The sequence below is a fragment of the Dendrobates tinctorius genome, unplaced genomic scaffold (genome assembly GCF_039654945.1).
Source record: "Dendrobates tinctorius isolate UK_male_01 unplaced genomic scaffold, ASM3965494v1 ptg000241l, whole genome shotgun sequence".
Lineage (NCBI taxonomy): Eukaryota > Metazoa > Chordata > Amphibia > Anura > Dendrobatidae > Dendrobates > Dendrobates tinctorius.
The window spans coordinates 3,995,405-4,010,075 of record NW_027361908.1 but is presented as its reverse complement, the minus strand read 5'-3'; the positions used below and the strand labels follow the sequence as shown (position 1 = coordinate 4,010,075).

Genomic DNA, 14,671 nt, shown 5'->3' with positions numbered 1-14,671 from the left:
GGATTGAGTGTAAGAATTACCCTGTCGTCCCTGAATTGTATGTAAGGAGAAATTCTAGATAGTGCCTGGATGTCACTTACTCTACGGCTGATGTCAACGCTACCAGAAGAGCCACTTTAAGAGACAGGTTTTTTTTGTGGAGGCTGATGAGGACTAGGTTTAGATCCCATGGCATAAAATTTATTTCTTACTACCGGTCTGGACCTGCCTGTTGCCTTAATAAACCTATTGATCCAATAGTTACTGGCGATGTTGCAGTTAAACAGGGCCCCTAAGGCTGACACCTGTACTTTAAGGGTGCTGGTGGAAAGCCCCATGTCCAGACCTCTTTGTAAGAATTCTAGGATCTGCGCCATCGGTGTGGACTGCCCCTTTCAGGTTTATTATGGTCCTGTAAAAACTATCCGGTTTACGGACCAAAAATAGCAGGGAGTAGAAGCCTTCGCCCTTCTCTGCCTCTGGTACCTTTATCAGTACTTTTTTATGGCATAGGTCATGGATTTCGGTCTCTAGGGCAGCCTGTTCCGACAGGGAAGACCTGAGCGGGGTGACCTTAAAACTGTTCCGGGGGGCAGAGGAAAATTCTAACCTTAGACCTGAGGCTACCAACCCCAGGATCCAGTTACTGTTTGAGATCCGTGACCAGGCTTGGTAGAAGGCCAATAGTTTACCTCCCACCGGAGCCGCTAGTCATTGGGGAGGTTTCTTGATCTCACGGGATGCTTCCTGGCGTCCCCCTCCAAACAAAAACCCGGTACCTTTTTTCCTTTTATCTTCCCATCTGCCCCGGTCTCTGGATGATCTTCTACGGAAAAATCTCTTCCTAGCGAAGGGACGTCTATAGGAAGGGGTGGGCAGGGAAGGGAATTTCTTTTTATCGTCGCCGGCTTTCTCCAGGAGTTCATATAGGACTGGACCAAATAGATATTCCCACTCAAAGGGAGCAAAGCTGGGATCTGGCCTGGATATCCCCGGGCCAGCATTTCAGTCATATAGCCCTTCGGGCTGCATTTGATAGACCTGCGGCTTTGGCTGCCATTCTTGCAGAATCTGCCGAAGCGTCGGCTAAAAAGGCTGCCGCATTCTGGATGGGTAGGTAGGGTCTTCAAGATAGATTCCCTCGAGGCTCTGTCCTCTAATTGTGACTCCAGCTGGTCCAGCCAGACCATCATAGATCTGGCTGTGCAGGTAGCCGCTACTGCCAGCCTCAGGGCGCCAGCTGACATTTCCCATGTCCCTTTCAGGTAGGAGTCTGCCTTTTTATCTAGTGGATCTTTTAAGGAAGCCATGTCGTCAAAGGGAATAGCAGATTTTTTGGACACTTTAGCCACTGCTGCGTCCAATCTCGGGGCTTTGTCCCATTTGTTCACCGAGGGGTCTTCAAAGGAATATCGTTGTTTAAAAGCAGGTGGTAGGGAGCCTTTTCTTTCTGGTTTCTTCCATTCCCTATTGATCAGGTTTTGGACCTTGTCGTTTAACGGGAACGACTTACGTTTCCTGGGGTCTAAACCGCCGAACATTAGGTCCTGTGCTGACCATTCTGGTTTTGCGTCTGTTACCCCCATGGTGGCCCTAACTGCCTTGACTAATTTATCCCCTTGTTCTAGACCCAAGCAGAAACGACTGGCGTCCTCCTCTGAAGAGGACGCAGACGAGGAGGTCGAGGGCTCTGAGGAATCTTCTTTTCCTCTAGGGTCAGCTGAGGAGTCCGACCTTAAGAAACTTGCTCTCTTTCTTTTCTTAGATGATTCCCCCTGGGATACGGACTTTAGAGCTTTAACTTCCATCCTGATAATTTCCCTTAGACTCGTAGCGAAGTGAGGGGTTTCTTCCGCCACCTATAGGAGTGGGGAAAGGGTAAGGAAGTCCGTATGGTAATTTTTGGGACTACTCCCCCCCCCCCTTTTTTTTTTTTACCGTCTGCCGTATACATGAATGGCACAGTTTTTTAGGATAGGCGTCCGGCAAGGGGCAATTGCAAAGGGCGCACTCCCTGTTTTTCGCTTTGTCAGCACACTTCTTCCCCTATAGGAGGAAAAAACATGGGAACACTGCATCAGGGCACATTCACGAAGATCTCTTACCCTGAGCAGAAGGCGTAGGTACCGGATTACGGGGGGGCGAGCTGGATCCTTCGGCCTGGAGGAACTTCTGTGGCCGGATTGTCCAGTTCGTTTTTTCTTTTGCTGGGAGCTTGTCTGGGACCTCTCTGAGGTACGTTCCTGCTCTCGGTCCAGCTGGGCCACGGGAGCTTCCGGCTCATCCATTGCTGCAAATGGGCCCAAAGCAGCCCTGCAGCGTTCCTGTGGCCTTATGCTCCTCCCCCCGGAAATCCGGGTCCGCAGGCGATATGCCAGGGGTTCCATTTTCCTCCATCCCCCCCTCCACGCCGCTCCTGCCGCCATGTCGGCACCTGCGCCGCCACCACCCAGCGGCAAACAGAAAAAAAGCCGGCCGGCATCTGACTTCCGGCCTAGCGCCGCCGACCGCGTCACCTCCGGCGCTTCAGTGAACGCGCGGGGGCGCGAAAAATGACACCGGCGCGGCGCCATGGCCCGACCCGCTCCGTGCCCGCCACCACGCTACGCCAGACGGCCCGGACTGCTCCAGGGGGAGACCAGGACGGGGGTTCGGGGGAACATGCTCACGTGCCGGCGCTGGCCCTGGAGACGGACATCCTCCGAAACCCCGCTCCCACCTGCTCCGCACACTGACGTGGAGCCCTACCCGGACCCACCGTGGCGCTTCCAGGGACCCCGCACTGACCGAGGTAGGAGACCCCCGCTACCTGAGTCGGACAGCCGGCCTGGGGATTCCTCGTCCATGATGATACGATCTGTAGGGAATACTGTTCTTCAGGAACAAGAAACCAACTGATGCGTGGGAGAGGTGCCACCCTTATTTATCTGTAGGATTTCCTGTTCCTGAATGGCGGATCCCCTCAGGTGGTGCTGTCATGCACGACCGAATAAAATCCAGTCCTCAGAGTTGGGGAACATTGCCTGAGCAGAAGGAATCAACTGTTTTTCCAGAATAATCTTTTATGCGGCTTGATTCATACGTCCTTCGCAAAGATTAACCTGCCCAATTCCAGCCTTGTTGAAGCATTCCCAGATCGTCACTGATCCTCCACCAAATCTCACAGTGGGTGCAAGACACTGTGGCTTGTACGCCTCTCCAGGTTTCCGTCTAACCATTAGACAACGAGGTGTTGGGTAAAGCTGAAAATTAGACTTCAGCCTGGCTCTCCTTTGCTTCTCATTGATGAAAGGCTGTTTTCTACTTTTACATGACTTGAGCGAGCCCTGCCTCTAGAAGCCTGTTACGAACTGTTCTTGCCGTGCACTTCACCCCAGCTGCCATTTGCCATTCCTTTTGAAGGTCACTTGATGTCATCCTGCGTTTGCTGAGTGACATTTGAATAAGATGACGGTCATCTCGGTCAGTGGAGAGTCGTTTTCGCCCTCTGCCGGTCTGTAGCTTTGTTGACCTCAATGTCTACTCCTTGACCTTGTTGTAATGAACGGCAGTCTTAGAAATTTTAAGGATGGAGGCAACATGACGCTCACTCTATCCCTCTGATAGTAAAGCCAGAATTAAGCCCTTCTTTTCCTCACTCAAGACTTTTCTTTTCAACTCCTTTGGCATGGTTAAAAGTTATTTTTTCATTCCTATTACTTTTGGGATATTACTAGCACTTGTTTTGCCATCCAGCTTGTCCTATTGCAAGAGGATTGTTAACACCACAGCAGGGTTTTTTTATACTTTCTTTCGTTAAATAAGATTTGGTTCAGGTGATCACCTAATCAGAAGCATATTAAGTAGAATGAGGTGTACTCTGGTTGGAATTCAACTGACACTGGAATGGAATGGCTGTCAGACATGTAGAGAAGCTGATTTTTATAAAACTGTGCAGAGTGTATATTTGAGTGCATTTAATTTGAGTGCTGCCTATTTTTTTTTTTTATATATATATATATATATATATATATATATATTTTTTTTTTTTTTTTTTTTTTTAAGAAAAACTTGTGGGAGAGCTTGCTTTTTTTAAAGAAAAGCTGTAGATTTCACTGGTACAAATTTAATGGGTATGTATGACTTTTGTTCACTTTTCATATTTTGGAAAGGAGGGGATAACAAAACAACAATACATTTGGAAATATTTTTTAATACCACTTTTGACAGTGTTCACCATCCAATATAATTGACTTCTTAACTTTATCCTGTGGGTCGATGCGATTACAGCGATACCCATGGGTTGCACGTTTTTGTACTTTTGCAAAGGATCTTTTTTTTTTTGTTTTGAATATGTGTATAATTTGCGCTTGCTAGTACAAAAACCTACTATTAGGTGGACCAATAAAATATACAAAACCAACAGTGCAATGTGAACCTATTTAGGTGCGCAGATATATAAGCGCAGTAATTAGCAGTTAGAGGTGTGTATAGCAGGTAAACCTAGGTATAAATGTGCAGCTATAAGGTGCGCAGTGATTAGCAGCTCGAGATATACAGAGCAGCTGGGCATGTAAGATGCATAGTAATTAGCAGCTAAAGTGTTGAAAGTGGCACCGTAATTAGCAGCACAAGGTGTTAGCAGCTACAAATGTAGGCAGTAGCTAAAAATGTAAAGGTACACAATTGGTAGAGGCATAGGGTATAATAAATGGAGACAGTATCCGGAAATACTGTTCGTGCACATGTTATAAAATGGCTATGTACCTCGTACTTATTTCATTTTTTGTACGATAAGAGGCATATAACAATTCTAGTATTTAATATATATTTTCACCAGCATTCACCGTGCAAGAAAAATAATTACTGACATAGTTCAGGTCACAGTGATACCAAAATGTGTGTCTTTTTTGCTATTTTTTTTTTATTATTAATAAAACTGGGATTTTGTTAATATACCGTATATACTAGCGTACAACCCGAGGTTTTCAGCCCATTTTTTGTCAGCGGGGGAGGGGGAGCGGGAGTGTCAGAGATCATACTTACCCCCTCCTGGCGCGGTCTCTGCAGCCCCTTGCTTGTCCCACGGTCTCTGGCGCCTGCCTTCAGCGATCATGTGGTACCGCTCATTAAAGACATATGCGCATATTCATGTCTTTAATGAGCGGTATCATGTGACCGCTGAAAGCAGCCGCTGGAGACCGTGGGAGAACAGGGCTGCAGAGACCGCGCCAGGAGGGGGAAAGTATAGCGATATTCATCTGACCCTGTTCCCACGCTGCTCACCGCTGTCTGTCGCATCCTCTGTCTGTGATGTTCAGGTCAGAGGCGCGGTGATGTTGTTAGTGCGCGCCACGCCCTCTGCTGCCTAAACGTCACTGAGAGTTGACGTGGCAGACAGCGGTAAGCAGCGTAGGAACGTGGACAGGTAAATATCTCAGGTGCCAGGTCCTAAGCCAGCAGTGACGGAGAGGTGATTATGCTTTTTTTTTTTTTTTATTTGCAGCAGCATATGGGGGCCTAGTCTGTGGAGCATCTTACGGGGGGCCTAGTCTGTGGAGCATCTTACGGGAGGGCCTAGTCTGTGGAGCATCTTACGGGGGCCTATTCTGTGGAGCATCTTACGGGGGCCTATTCTGTGGAGCATCTTACGGGGGCCTATTCTGTGGAGCATCTTACGGGGGCCTAATCTGTGGAGCATCTTACGGGGGCCTATTCTATGGAGCATCTTACGGGGGCCTATTCTATGGGGCATCTTATGGGGCCATTATTAACCTTTATGGAGCATTATATGGGGTGTATTTTGTATGCAGCATCTTATGGGGCCATCATGAACTGTATGGAGCATTATATGGGGCTCCTGATTCAATATGGATATTCCAAAACATTTAACCTACTGATGTCTCAATTAATTTTACTTTTATTGGCATCTATTTTTATTTATGAAATTTACCAGTAGCTGCTGCATTTTCCACCCTAGGCTTATACGCGAGTCAATAAGTTTTCCCAGTTTTTTGTGGCAAAATTAGAGGGGTCGGCTTATACACAAGTATAAACACTGCCAATACTACTGCCGATGTGAGGCTGTCATGTCCATACTGCTCATGGAGGCTGAACCCCTGAGATCTCGGGTGCTATTGCAGAAAACACAATGTATGAATCTAATGAGAGAAAAAAATAACATAGCACTCACCGATCCAGGTGAAAAGTCCACTTTATTTAGCAATCCACATTAAAACTTCATGGCCGGGAGGCTGGAGGGAGGAGTGAGCAATGTCTGACAACGGCCGTTTCGTGCTTACTAGCACTTCGACGGGTCCCGTCAAACTATTCAGACGCAGTGGTTGCTTTTAACCACAGCATCTAAGGACCTGTCACCAGGCCAAAAGGCTCCTGTAATTGCACTTATTTTAGTCCCCCTGCTCCGGAGTCATTTTTTTTTTATTTTTCAAGATTTACCATACAGATCCAGAAATATGAACCTTTTTATTTAGGGTTATTTTTTATGGTCTTTATTAAGGGAGTGTGGCTTAAAGGGCATGTCTTTAGGCTGGTTTGCATAATTACCCTGTGTGTCACACCCTCTTGGTAAAGACCATGAAAATCAGCACTAAACAAGCCCCATATCTCTAGAACCATATGGAGCATTTGAAAAATATATATAAAAAAATCTGAATAATCAGGGAAGCAACAGTAATAAAATAAGTGCAAAGCTGGCACTATTGATCTGGGGACAGGTTCTCTTTAAACTGCTGCGATCAGATCCAGCTCTGGCCTCAGAACATGTACCGTCCTTCTGGAGAAAGAGGGTTTGCAGCATTTTACATTTACATTAAAAATTGTCTTGTAATACAACTTGTATTCTCATCAAACTGAATAAGAAATGACTCCATTGTTTTTTTCTAGAAACATTCACAATGGGTTTCCAAAACCAATGGAGAGATATTTTAAGAATTGCAGGAACACATTACATTCCAAAACAGATGGCCATACGAAAACTGATAGTCCCATAATATTACAGCAAATAAAAACCGACAAATAAATACAGATAGGCTGTAAATACCTCTGTCAAAACTTCCATTATTTCCTTCTCATAGCACTTCAGCAATAGATCATAAGACTCCAAATGTCTAGCATGCATCATCGCAGGAACACAGCTCCACAATGCACTGAACATATACTGAAACAAAAAAGTGCAAAAACATTTGCGATTTAAAAGGGTGGTCCAAAACACATTAATTTTCATTCTAAATCCCTATCTATTTGAAGGGAACCTGTCATGTCCTTTGTAGCATGTAAATTGCCCCAGTGCGCTATTAGTAACGTAATGTGTGGTATTTTAAAACGGCTCTGTAATCATGTGGAAAAAGCACTTTATATAGTTATATCGTACCTGCTCAGTTAATCAAAGGTGCATGCTTCATTTTATTCCGTCACTGTTGTTGCCGCCAATGCAATTTTAATTATGTTCCTGGGGTTGCGCCAACGTCACTCAAATCCGATTTGAAAATCTTGGAGCCGCGCATGTGCCGTGAAGAGCTGCTCCGGCCACACAGTCAATGAAGCTGAGTACTACACAGCTTCAGTGCACATGTGCCGAAAGCTACTTGTTACGGCGCATGCGCGGCTCACTGATCAACACTGTGCAGGCGTGGCTCCATGATGCACTACGCAAGTGCGGAATTTTCAATTCGGATTTGAGTGACGTCAGTTAAACCCCGGTATCATCATTCAAATTGTGTGGGCAGTGACTGAACTCAATGAAGCACACAACCAATGACTATACGAGCAGGTACGATATAACTATATAAAGTGCTTTCTGCACAGAATTAGAGCGCCGTTTTTATTAATTAAAAAAGTGTGTTGGTGATACACATTGCATCTCTAACAACGAAGTGGGGACAGTTTATACGCTACAAAGAACATGACAGGTTCCCTTTAATGCTAAAATCTATTTTCTAATCTGCTTTTAATTAAAAATTCCCTATCCTTCCCTAACTACACTGATTGCTTTTTTGTTTTACTACTTCCTTTTGATGATGCTGTGAAGGGTTAAAACTAAAATCAAAGCTGAAGTTTCGTTTTATCCATTCTCTGAAGGTTTCGTTTCTCCATTTTTGTTGCTGTAAGATAAATTTTTGTAATTGGGATGGGCTGTCATGAAACCAGACTGTTCCCATCAGGTGCAAGATAAGGGAACCGGGGGTGTAGAACGCTGAAGAATATGCCATTATATTGCTTTCTATGCTATTTGGATACGGACATATACGTAGTTTCCGGTTTTCTTGCAATATTATTGGCTTATAAAGTGAAATGATGCTATTGGTAGTTGAGAACTTTGCATAATTAAGCAAAAGTTTATAAAAAAAGTGACTGAAATAAAGGGGACTAGTGATCTGTCTCGATCCTCCCGTACAGAGACCCCCGTCTCCGTGTGGTCATTTGAGTTGCTAGCAACACTATGGGGAATAATTTGGACATCACTGGCTCAACCGTGAAGGGTTAATTTAGCCCTCCCTCAATAGCTACCCCGACAATGCTTCATTTGAGAATTCCACTGCATGCTGGAATATTCAAAAGACGCGTCACTGCCAAAGCCTCCGCCCTCACCGAGAAATGAAGTGTGATCAGTGACGTATGTTGCAGGCCGGGGCTGGGCTAGTCTCTGCTCTACTAAGCACATGTCAGTTGTCAATTGTGACGGATGCTCAGTAGACAGGAGAGTAGCTACTAAGAAAAGGGGGGTAGAGGGTGTGGCCACCCAGGCTCCGAGGGGCTGCGCTACCTTTCACTGTATCAGCGTGAGCATAGAAGCAGGGCAGGGAGAGACAATCTTCCTGCACTGTCACCAGCAGCCGCAACGCAAACCCCCCCGTCATCACAAGTTTATCTGTATCGGCATACTGGATGCAGATACAGTTGAAAGCAATGATGAAAGAGAGAATTACCTCATGATTAGTGATGAGCCAGTATACTAGTTGCTCTGGTTTTTACGAGCATTTTGGCGTTCTCGGAGATTTAGATTTCGTCTCAGTTGCATGATTTGCGACTTGTAGACAGGCTGAATACATGTGGGAATTCCCTAACAAACAAGCATTCCACACATGTATTCAGCTGGTCCAGCAGCCGCAATTCATGCAGCTGAGACGACAAAAACTAAATCTCAGAGCACGCCAAAATACTCACAGGACAACGGAGCATGCTCGGAAAAACCCTAGCAACGAGTATACTAGCTCATCACTACTGATGATTCTTCCTCGGTGTCTGCCATCACAGCTCAGGGGTCGCGATGATGTCACTACAAGGTGCCCGTTGCTCTGAGATGTGTGGTGCTCCAGAACACTTGCTGCAGAGACTCAAGCAGTGGGGGAATGAGAAGTAGAGGCGAGTATTGTATTTTTATTTATTTATTTTTTTAAATCAGTGACAATATTGTGGTGGCCAGAATACTGTATGGAGGACTATGGGGAGTGTATTATACTATATGGAGGACTATGGGGAGTGCATTATACTATATGGAGAACTATGGGGAGTGCATTATACTATGCAGCCACTATTACATCGTGTGTCCAGTTAAAACATAAAAAATTTGATGAAATGAAAGGTCCTCTTTAAACAGGAGGAACATTGAAAGAGGCAAATGGACATTGCAATTAGACTGATTTCAGCCACTATGGCAGTTTTCACGATAAAGGATGATCTGTGCAATTTCAAGGATACCCATATAAATGGACGTAATGTGCTTTGAACAGACTGTCATGGTAAGGTGACTTGAACCACATGTCATCCGATATTTTTCTGATGATGCATGGTCCAAGTGACCTGCAGCAGTCCTGTGGCTCCAATGCAGACCACAGAGCTACCGGTTCTGAAAGCAGGAGGATGACAGCATGCAAGTAAGAAATATATATATATTTTTTTTACAGAATTCATTCCCCCGATAATGAACACCTCATGCCCAGACAAATTTCGTTTTAGACTATTGTGATAAAGCACAAGCTAAGAAAATATACATTTATTACAAAGTGTGCCGATTTAGTTTTTGTCACAAAGCTCAGTGTAACCATAATGTAATGAAGATTCACCTATAGGTTATTGTTCTGCCAGACTTCACGGACAGAACACAGCAATTAAGTAGTTACTCACATGTATCCTGGATGCATCTACAGCATTTTCATACACATCATCTAGATAAATTGGAAACACGGCTCTATGCCAATACAGGAAGCAGCAGTCACATTGAGCCCGGATTCTAAAAGAAGGAACAATGTGCATCAGATGGCTGCATTTCCCATCTGTTACTGCAGATACAGAGCACGCATAGTAATGGGATATACTTTTCTCTCAGCTCACTGATGAGGTCCAACTTCTTCATTACAAGCTGCAGTGGTAAAAGCTCCTCTTCCTTGAAGGTTTTCTAGGACACAAGGCAAGTAAACAGCTAGATTAGCTGAGAAGACCTTACTCAAGGAGTGAATCTGCTAGTAAAGTACAGGATTCTTACCATTTGCGTCCCCACACTCAACGCTAGGGCAACTACAAGCCTCCTCTGCCTCGTACTTGGACCATTCAAGGTGTTCTCAGCCAAGACCAGAGCAGAGAGCACATCCAGACGTTGTTCACTGTATTTCTTGTCAGAAATGACTCGTTTCTGTATTAATAAAACAAACATAGTTACAGAATAGGAAGCAAGTGACAGAGATTGAAGTATTAAGGTAAATACAAAGAAATCCTTCCCCTTAGGAACGGAAACAACAGAAAGACTCAACATTTGGCAAAGTGTACAGAAAAGATCTGCAGAACCATTGGTACAGGAACCAAGGAGAACACGGTGGAAAGGAAAACCCGTTTGGGAAAGTGGGTGATGTCAGTGTATATATTCTATATCCAACACTACAATATATAGTGGTGCTTTAGAAATAGCAAAGATAAATGAATAGTAACGCCTTCCTGACATCCACCATACATGTACGGCTTAAGTCAAAAGCCTGCCACATTCTGGGCAGATAATGGCTGTAATACACAGCCAGGGTCTGCTAAGGCTAGTTTCACACTAGCGTTTGGCCGAGCTGCGGACTTCCTCCGTGAAGCTCAGCCCACTGCCGCACCTCCTCCGGTCAGCTCAGCCTACGTCTGCATGCAGCTGCGTCCCTATCTTTACCATTGAGTACGCAGTCCGTGCGGATGTATGCGGATGCGTCTGCATGCGTCATTTTGATGATGCGGCAACCTGTGAACGCAACGTGTTGCAATTTGTTGCATTCGCCGCATCGTCAAAACGACGCATACGGACGCATCCGCACGGCCTGCTTACCCAATGTTAAAGATAGGCACGCAGGCCGCATGAAGACGTAGGCGGAGCTGACCGGAGCGGGTGTGGCAGTGGGCGGAGGTTCACGGAGGAAGTCCACAGCTCGGCCAAACGCTAGTGTGAAACTAGCCTTAGAACAGCAGCGAGCGGAACCAAGCTCCACTCTGCTGTAAATCTCTTAAATGCGACTGTTAATCTCTGACTGGCATGCCGATCCACATGCCAATTGACCTTCCCCGTGAAAAAACGGGGTTTGCTAAATAGCCAGGGATCTGCTGAAGACCCCCTGTGTCTAAAGACTATATTATCCTGTGTCCTATATATCTGTATCTATCAGACTCTTTTCCCCCAATAAAAGCAACAATAAAAAAAATAAACAGATTTGGTATCATAGAATCGTAGAGTTGGAAGGGACCTCCTGGGCCATCTGGTCCAACCCCCTGCTCAAAGCAGGATTCGCTAAATCATCCCAGTCAGATGTCTGTCCAGCCTCTGTTTGAAGACTTCCATTGAAGGAGAACTCACCACTTCTCGTGGCAGCTTGTTCCACTCATTGATCACTCTGTCAAAAAGTTTTTTCTAATATCTAATCTGTGTCTCCTCCCATTTAGTTTCATCCCATTGCTTCTAGTCTTTCCTTGTGCAAATGAGAATTAAGTTGATCCTTCTACAATGTGACAGCCCTTTAGATATTTGTAGACAGCTATTAAGTCTCCTCTCAGTCTTCTCTTTTGCAAACTAAACATTCCTAAATCCTGCAACCTTTCCTCATAAGACAGGGTTTGCAGACCGGTCACCATTCTGGTCACTCTTTTCTGAACTTACTCCAGTTTGTTGATGTCTTTTTTAAAATGTGGTGCCCAAAACTGGACACAATATTTCAGATGAGGTCTGACCAAAGAGGAGTAGAGGGAAATAAAGACTTCACGTGATCTAGACTGTATGCTTCTGTTAATACATCCTAGAATTGCATTTGCCTTTTTTGCTGCTGCATCACACTGTTGACTCATATTCAGTCTGTGATCTATTAGTATACCTAAGTCTTTTTCACATGTGCTGTTGCTTAGCCCTATTCCTCCCATTCTGTATATGCTTTTTTCATTTTTACTGCCCAGATGTAGTACTTTGCATTTTTCCCTGTTAAAAACCATTCTGTTAGTTGCTGCCCACTTCTCCAGTTTATTTATATCTTTTTGAAACCTCTCTCTCTCTTCTCTAGTATTAGCTATCCCTCCTAGCTTTGTGTCATCAGCAAATTTAATCAGTTTACCCTCAATTCCTTCATCTAAATCGTTGATAAAGATGTTGAACAATACAGGGCCCAGGACAGAGCCCTGTGGTACCCCACTTGAGACATTCTTCCAACTGGATGTGCAGCCATTTTCGACCACTCTTTGGGTCCGATCACTAAGCCAGTTATGAATCCATCTAACAGTTGTTTTGTCCATTCCATACTTAGTCATTTTTTCAATAAGGATTGTATGAGATATTTTGTCAAATGCTTTGCGGAAGTCAAGATATACTATTTCTACAGCATTTCCTTGATCCACCCAATCAGTGATTCCGTCATAGAAGGAAATTAAGTTAGTCTGACATGACTTATTAGTTACAAACCCATGCTGACTCTGTTTAATCACTTCATTCTTATCCAGGTACTGACATACATGTTGTTTAATAATTTGTTCAAAGATCTTTCCTGGTATAGAAGTCAGACTCACCGGCCTATAGTTGCCTGGGTCCACCTTCTTCCCCTTTTTGAAGACAGGAACATTTGCTCTTCTCCAGTCTTCTGGGACTTCTCCTGTTCTCCATGAATTTTCAAAGATTATGGAGAGGGGTTCAAAAATTTCTTCTGCTATCTCCTTCAGTACTCTGGGGTGTAATTCATCTGGACCTGGAGACTTGAATTCATTTAGGTTAGCTAAGTGTTTCCTCACTATCTTTCTGTTTATAGATATCCTGGATTCTTCTATTCCCTTAATAGGACAGCGAAGAACAGTTGATGTTACATTTCCTTTCTGAGAGAAAACAGATGCAAAATAGGAATTTAAACGTTCGGCCTTCTCAACATCCTGTCTTACCATTTCATCATTTTCATTCTGTAAAAATCCTATAGCATCTTTGACTTTTCTTTTACTTTTGACATATCCCCAAAATCCTTTATTATTGCTTTTGACATCTCTTGCAAGCCTCAATTCATTGTCAGCTTTAGATAATCTGATTTGTGCCCTGCAGGTTCTGCAGACAGCATTATATTCTTCTTTAGATATGCCTCCCTCTTTCCATTTTATAAACATTTTTTTCTTCCTTTTTAGTATGTGCTTAAGTTCTGTGTTCATCCATCCTGGCTTCCTTAAATGCTTCCTATTCTTCCCTCTTTTCGGAATTGTTAACAATTGTGCTTTGAGAATTTCATTTTTCAAGATTTCCCATCCTTCCTGGACATTTTTGTCTTTAAGGATATCCAGCCATTGGATCCCTCCAATTCTCTTTCTGAATCCCTTAAAATCTGCCTTTCTGAAATCTAACCTTGACGTCTGAGTCTTCACAGGTCTTCCTCCTCTATTTATCCAAAATTCTAAAATAGCATGGTCGCTACTTCCTAGGGTCCCAGCCACTTTTACCTCCTCAACCATTTCCTCCCTGTTTATAAGGATTAGATCCAAGGTAGCAGTTCCCCTTGCTTTGTCCCCTACCTTTTGGAAGATAAAGTTGTCAGCAAGCGAGGATAAGAATTTCCTTGACCTGTTAGTTTTGCCTGAGAGAGATTCCCAACAAATGTCTGGATAGTTGAAATCTCCCATGACAACTATGCCATATTTTTTGGAGAACTTGGCCATTTGATGCATAAAGAGTTCATCCATATGTTCAGCTTGCACAGGCGGCCTGTAGTAAATGCCTACAATGGTGTCCTTTCCATTGTTCTGTCCTTGTATTCTTACCCAAACAGTTTCCACAGAACTCCGTCTCTGAAGCTTCAATCTCTGTGCAGATATACGCGTTTCTAACATACAATGCGACACCTCCTCCCCGTTTATCAAGTCTGTTTCTTGCAAATAAGTTGTATCCTTCTAGTCTTGTATTCCAATCATGTGTATTGTCCCACCAAGTTTCAGTGATTCTAATGACATATTTCTTTTCCTGTGCTAGTAGTTCCAATTTTCCTTGTTTGTTGCCCATGCTTTGTGCATTAGTATAGAAACATTTTAGTTTGTGATTGGTTTCTCTTTCTCCAATATTTTTATTAATTAGATTCTTTTGTCTTTGTTCTTCCTTTCCACTTCTAATAGAGTTCTCAATAGCATTTGTCAGGTGTATGGCTTTTTCTGGTCTTTTGCTTCCCTTCCCATGTTGTTCTAGTTTAAAGCTCTCCTTACAAGTGTAGCAAGGCGACTTCCAAAT

The 14,671-nt window shown here is 44.0% G+C and overlaps 1 protein-coding gene across 2 annotated transcripts in view; it reads right to left on the bottom strand.

The window, feature by feature from the left end:
- Window positions 1-14,671, bottom strand: part of WASHC4 (WASH complex subunit 4) — a 174,925-nt gene that overhangs the window by 41,398 nt on the left and 118,856 nt on the right. For both annotated transcript variants that reach the window (XM_073556919.1, XM_073556920.1), the window contains exons 17-20: window positions 10,463-10,609; window positions 10,296-10,375; window positions 10,105-10,210; window positions 7,022-7,138 (exon numbers count right to left, since the gene is read on the bottom strand). In XM_073556919.1, coding sequence (XP_073413020.1) covers window positions 7,022-7,138; window positions 10,105-10,210; window positions 10,296-10,375; window positions 10,463-10,609 — 450 coding nt within the window. The remainder of the gene's footprint in view (window positions 1-7,021; window positions 7,139-10,104; window positions 10,211-10,295; window positions 10,376-10,462; window positions 10,610-14,671) is intronic.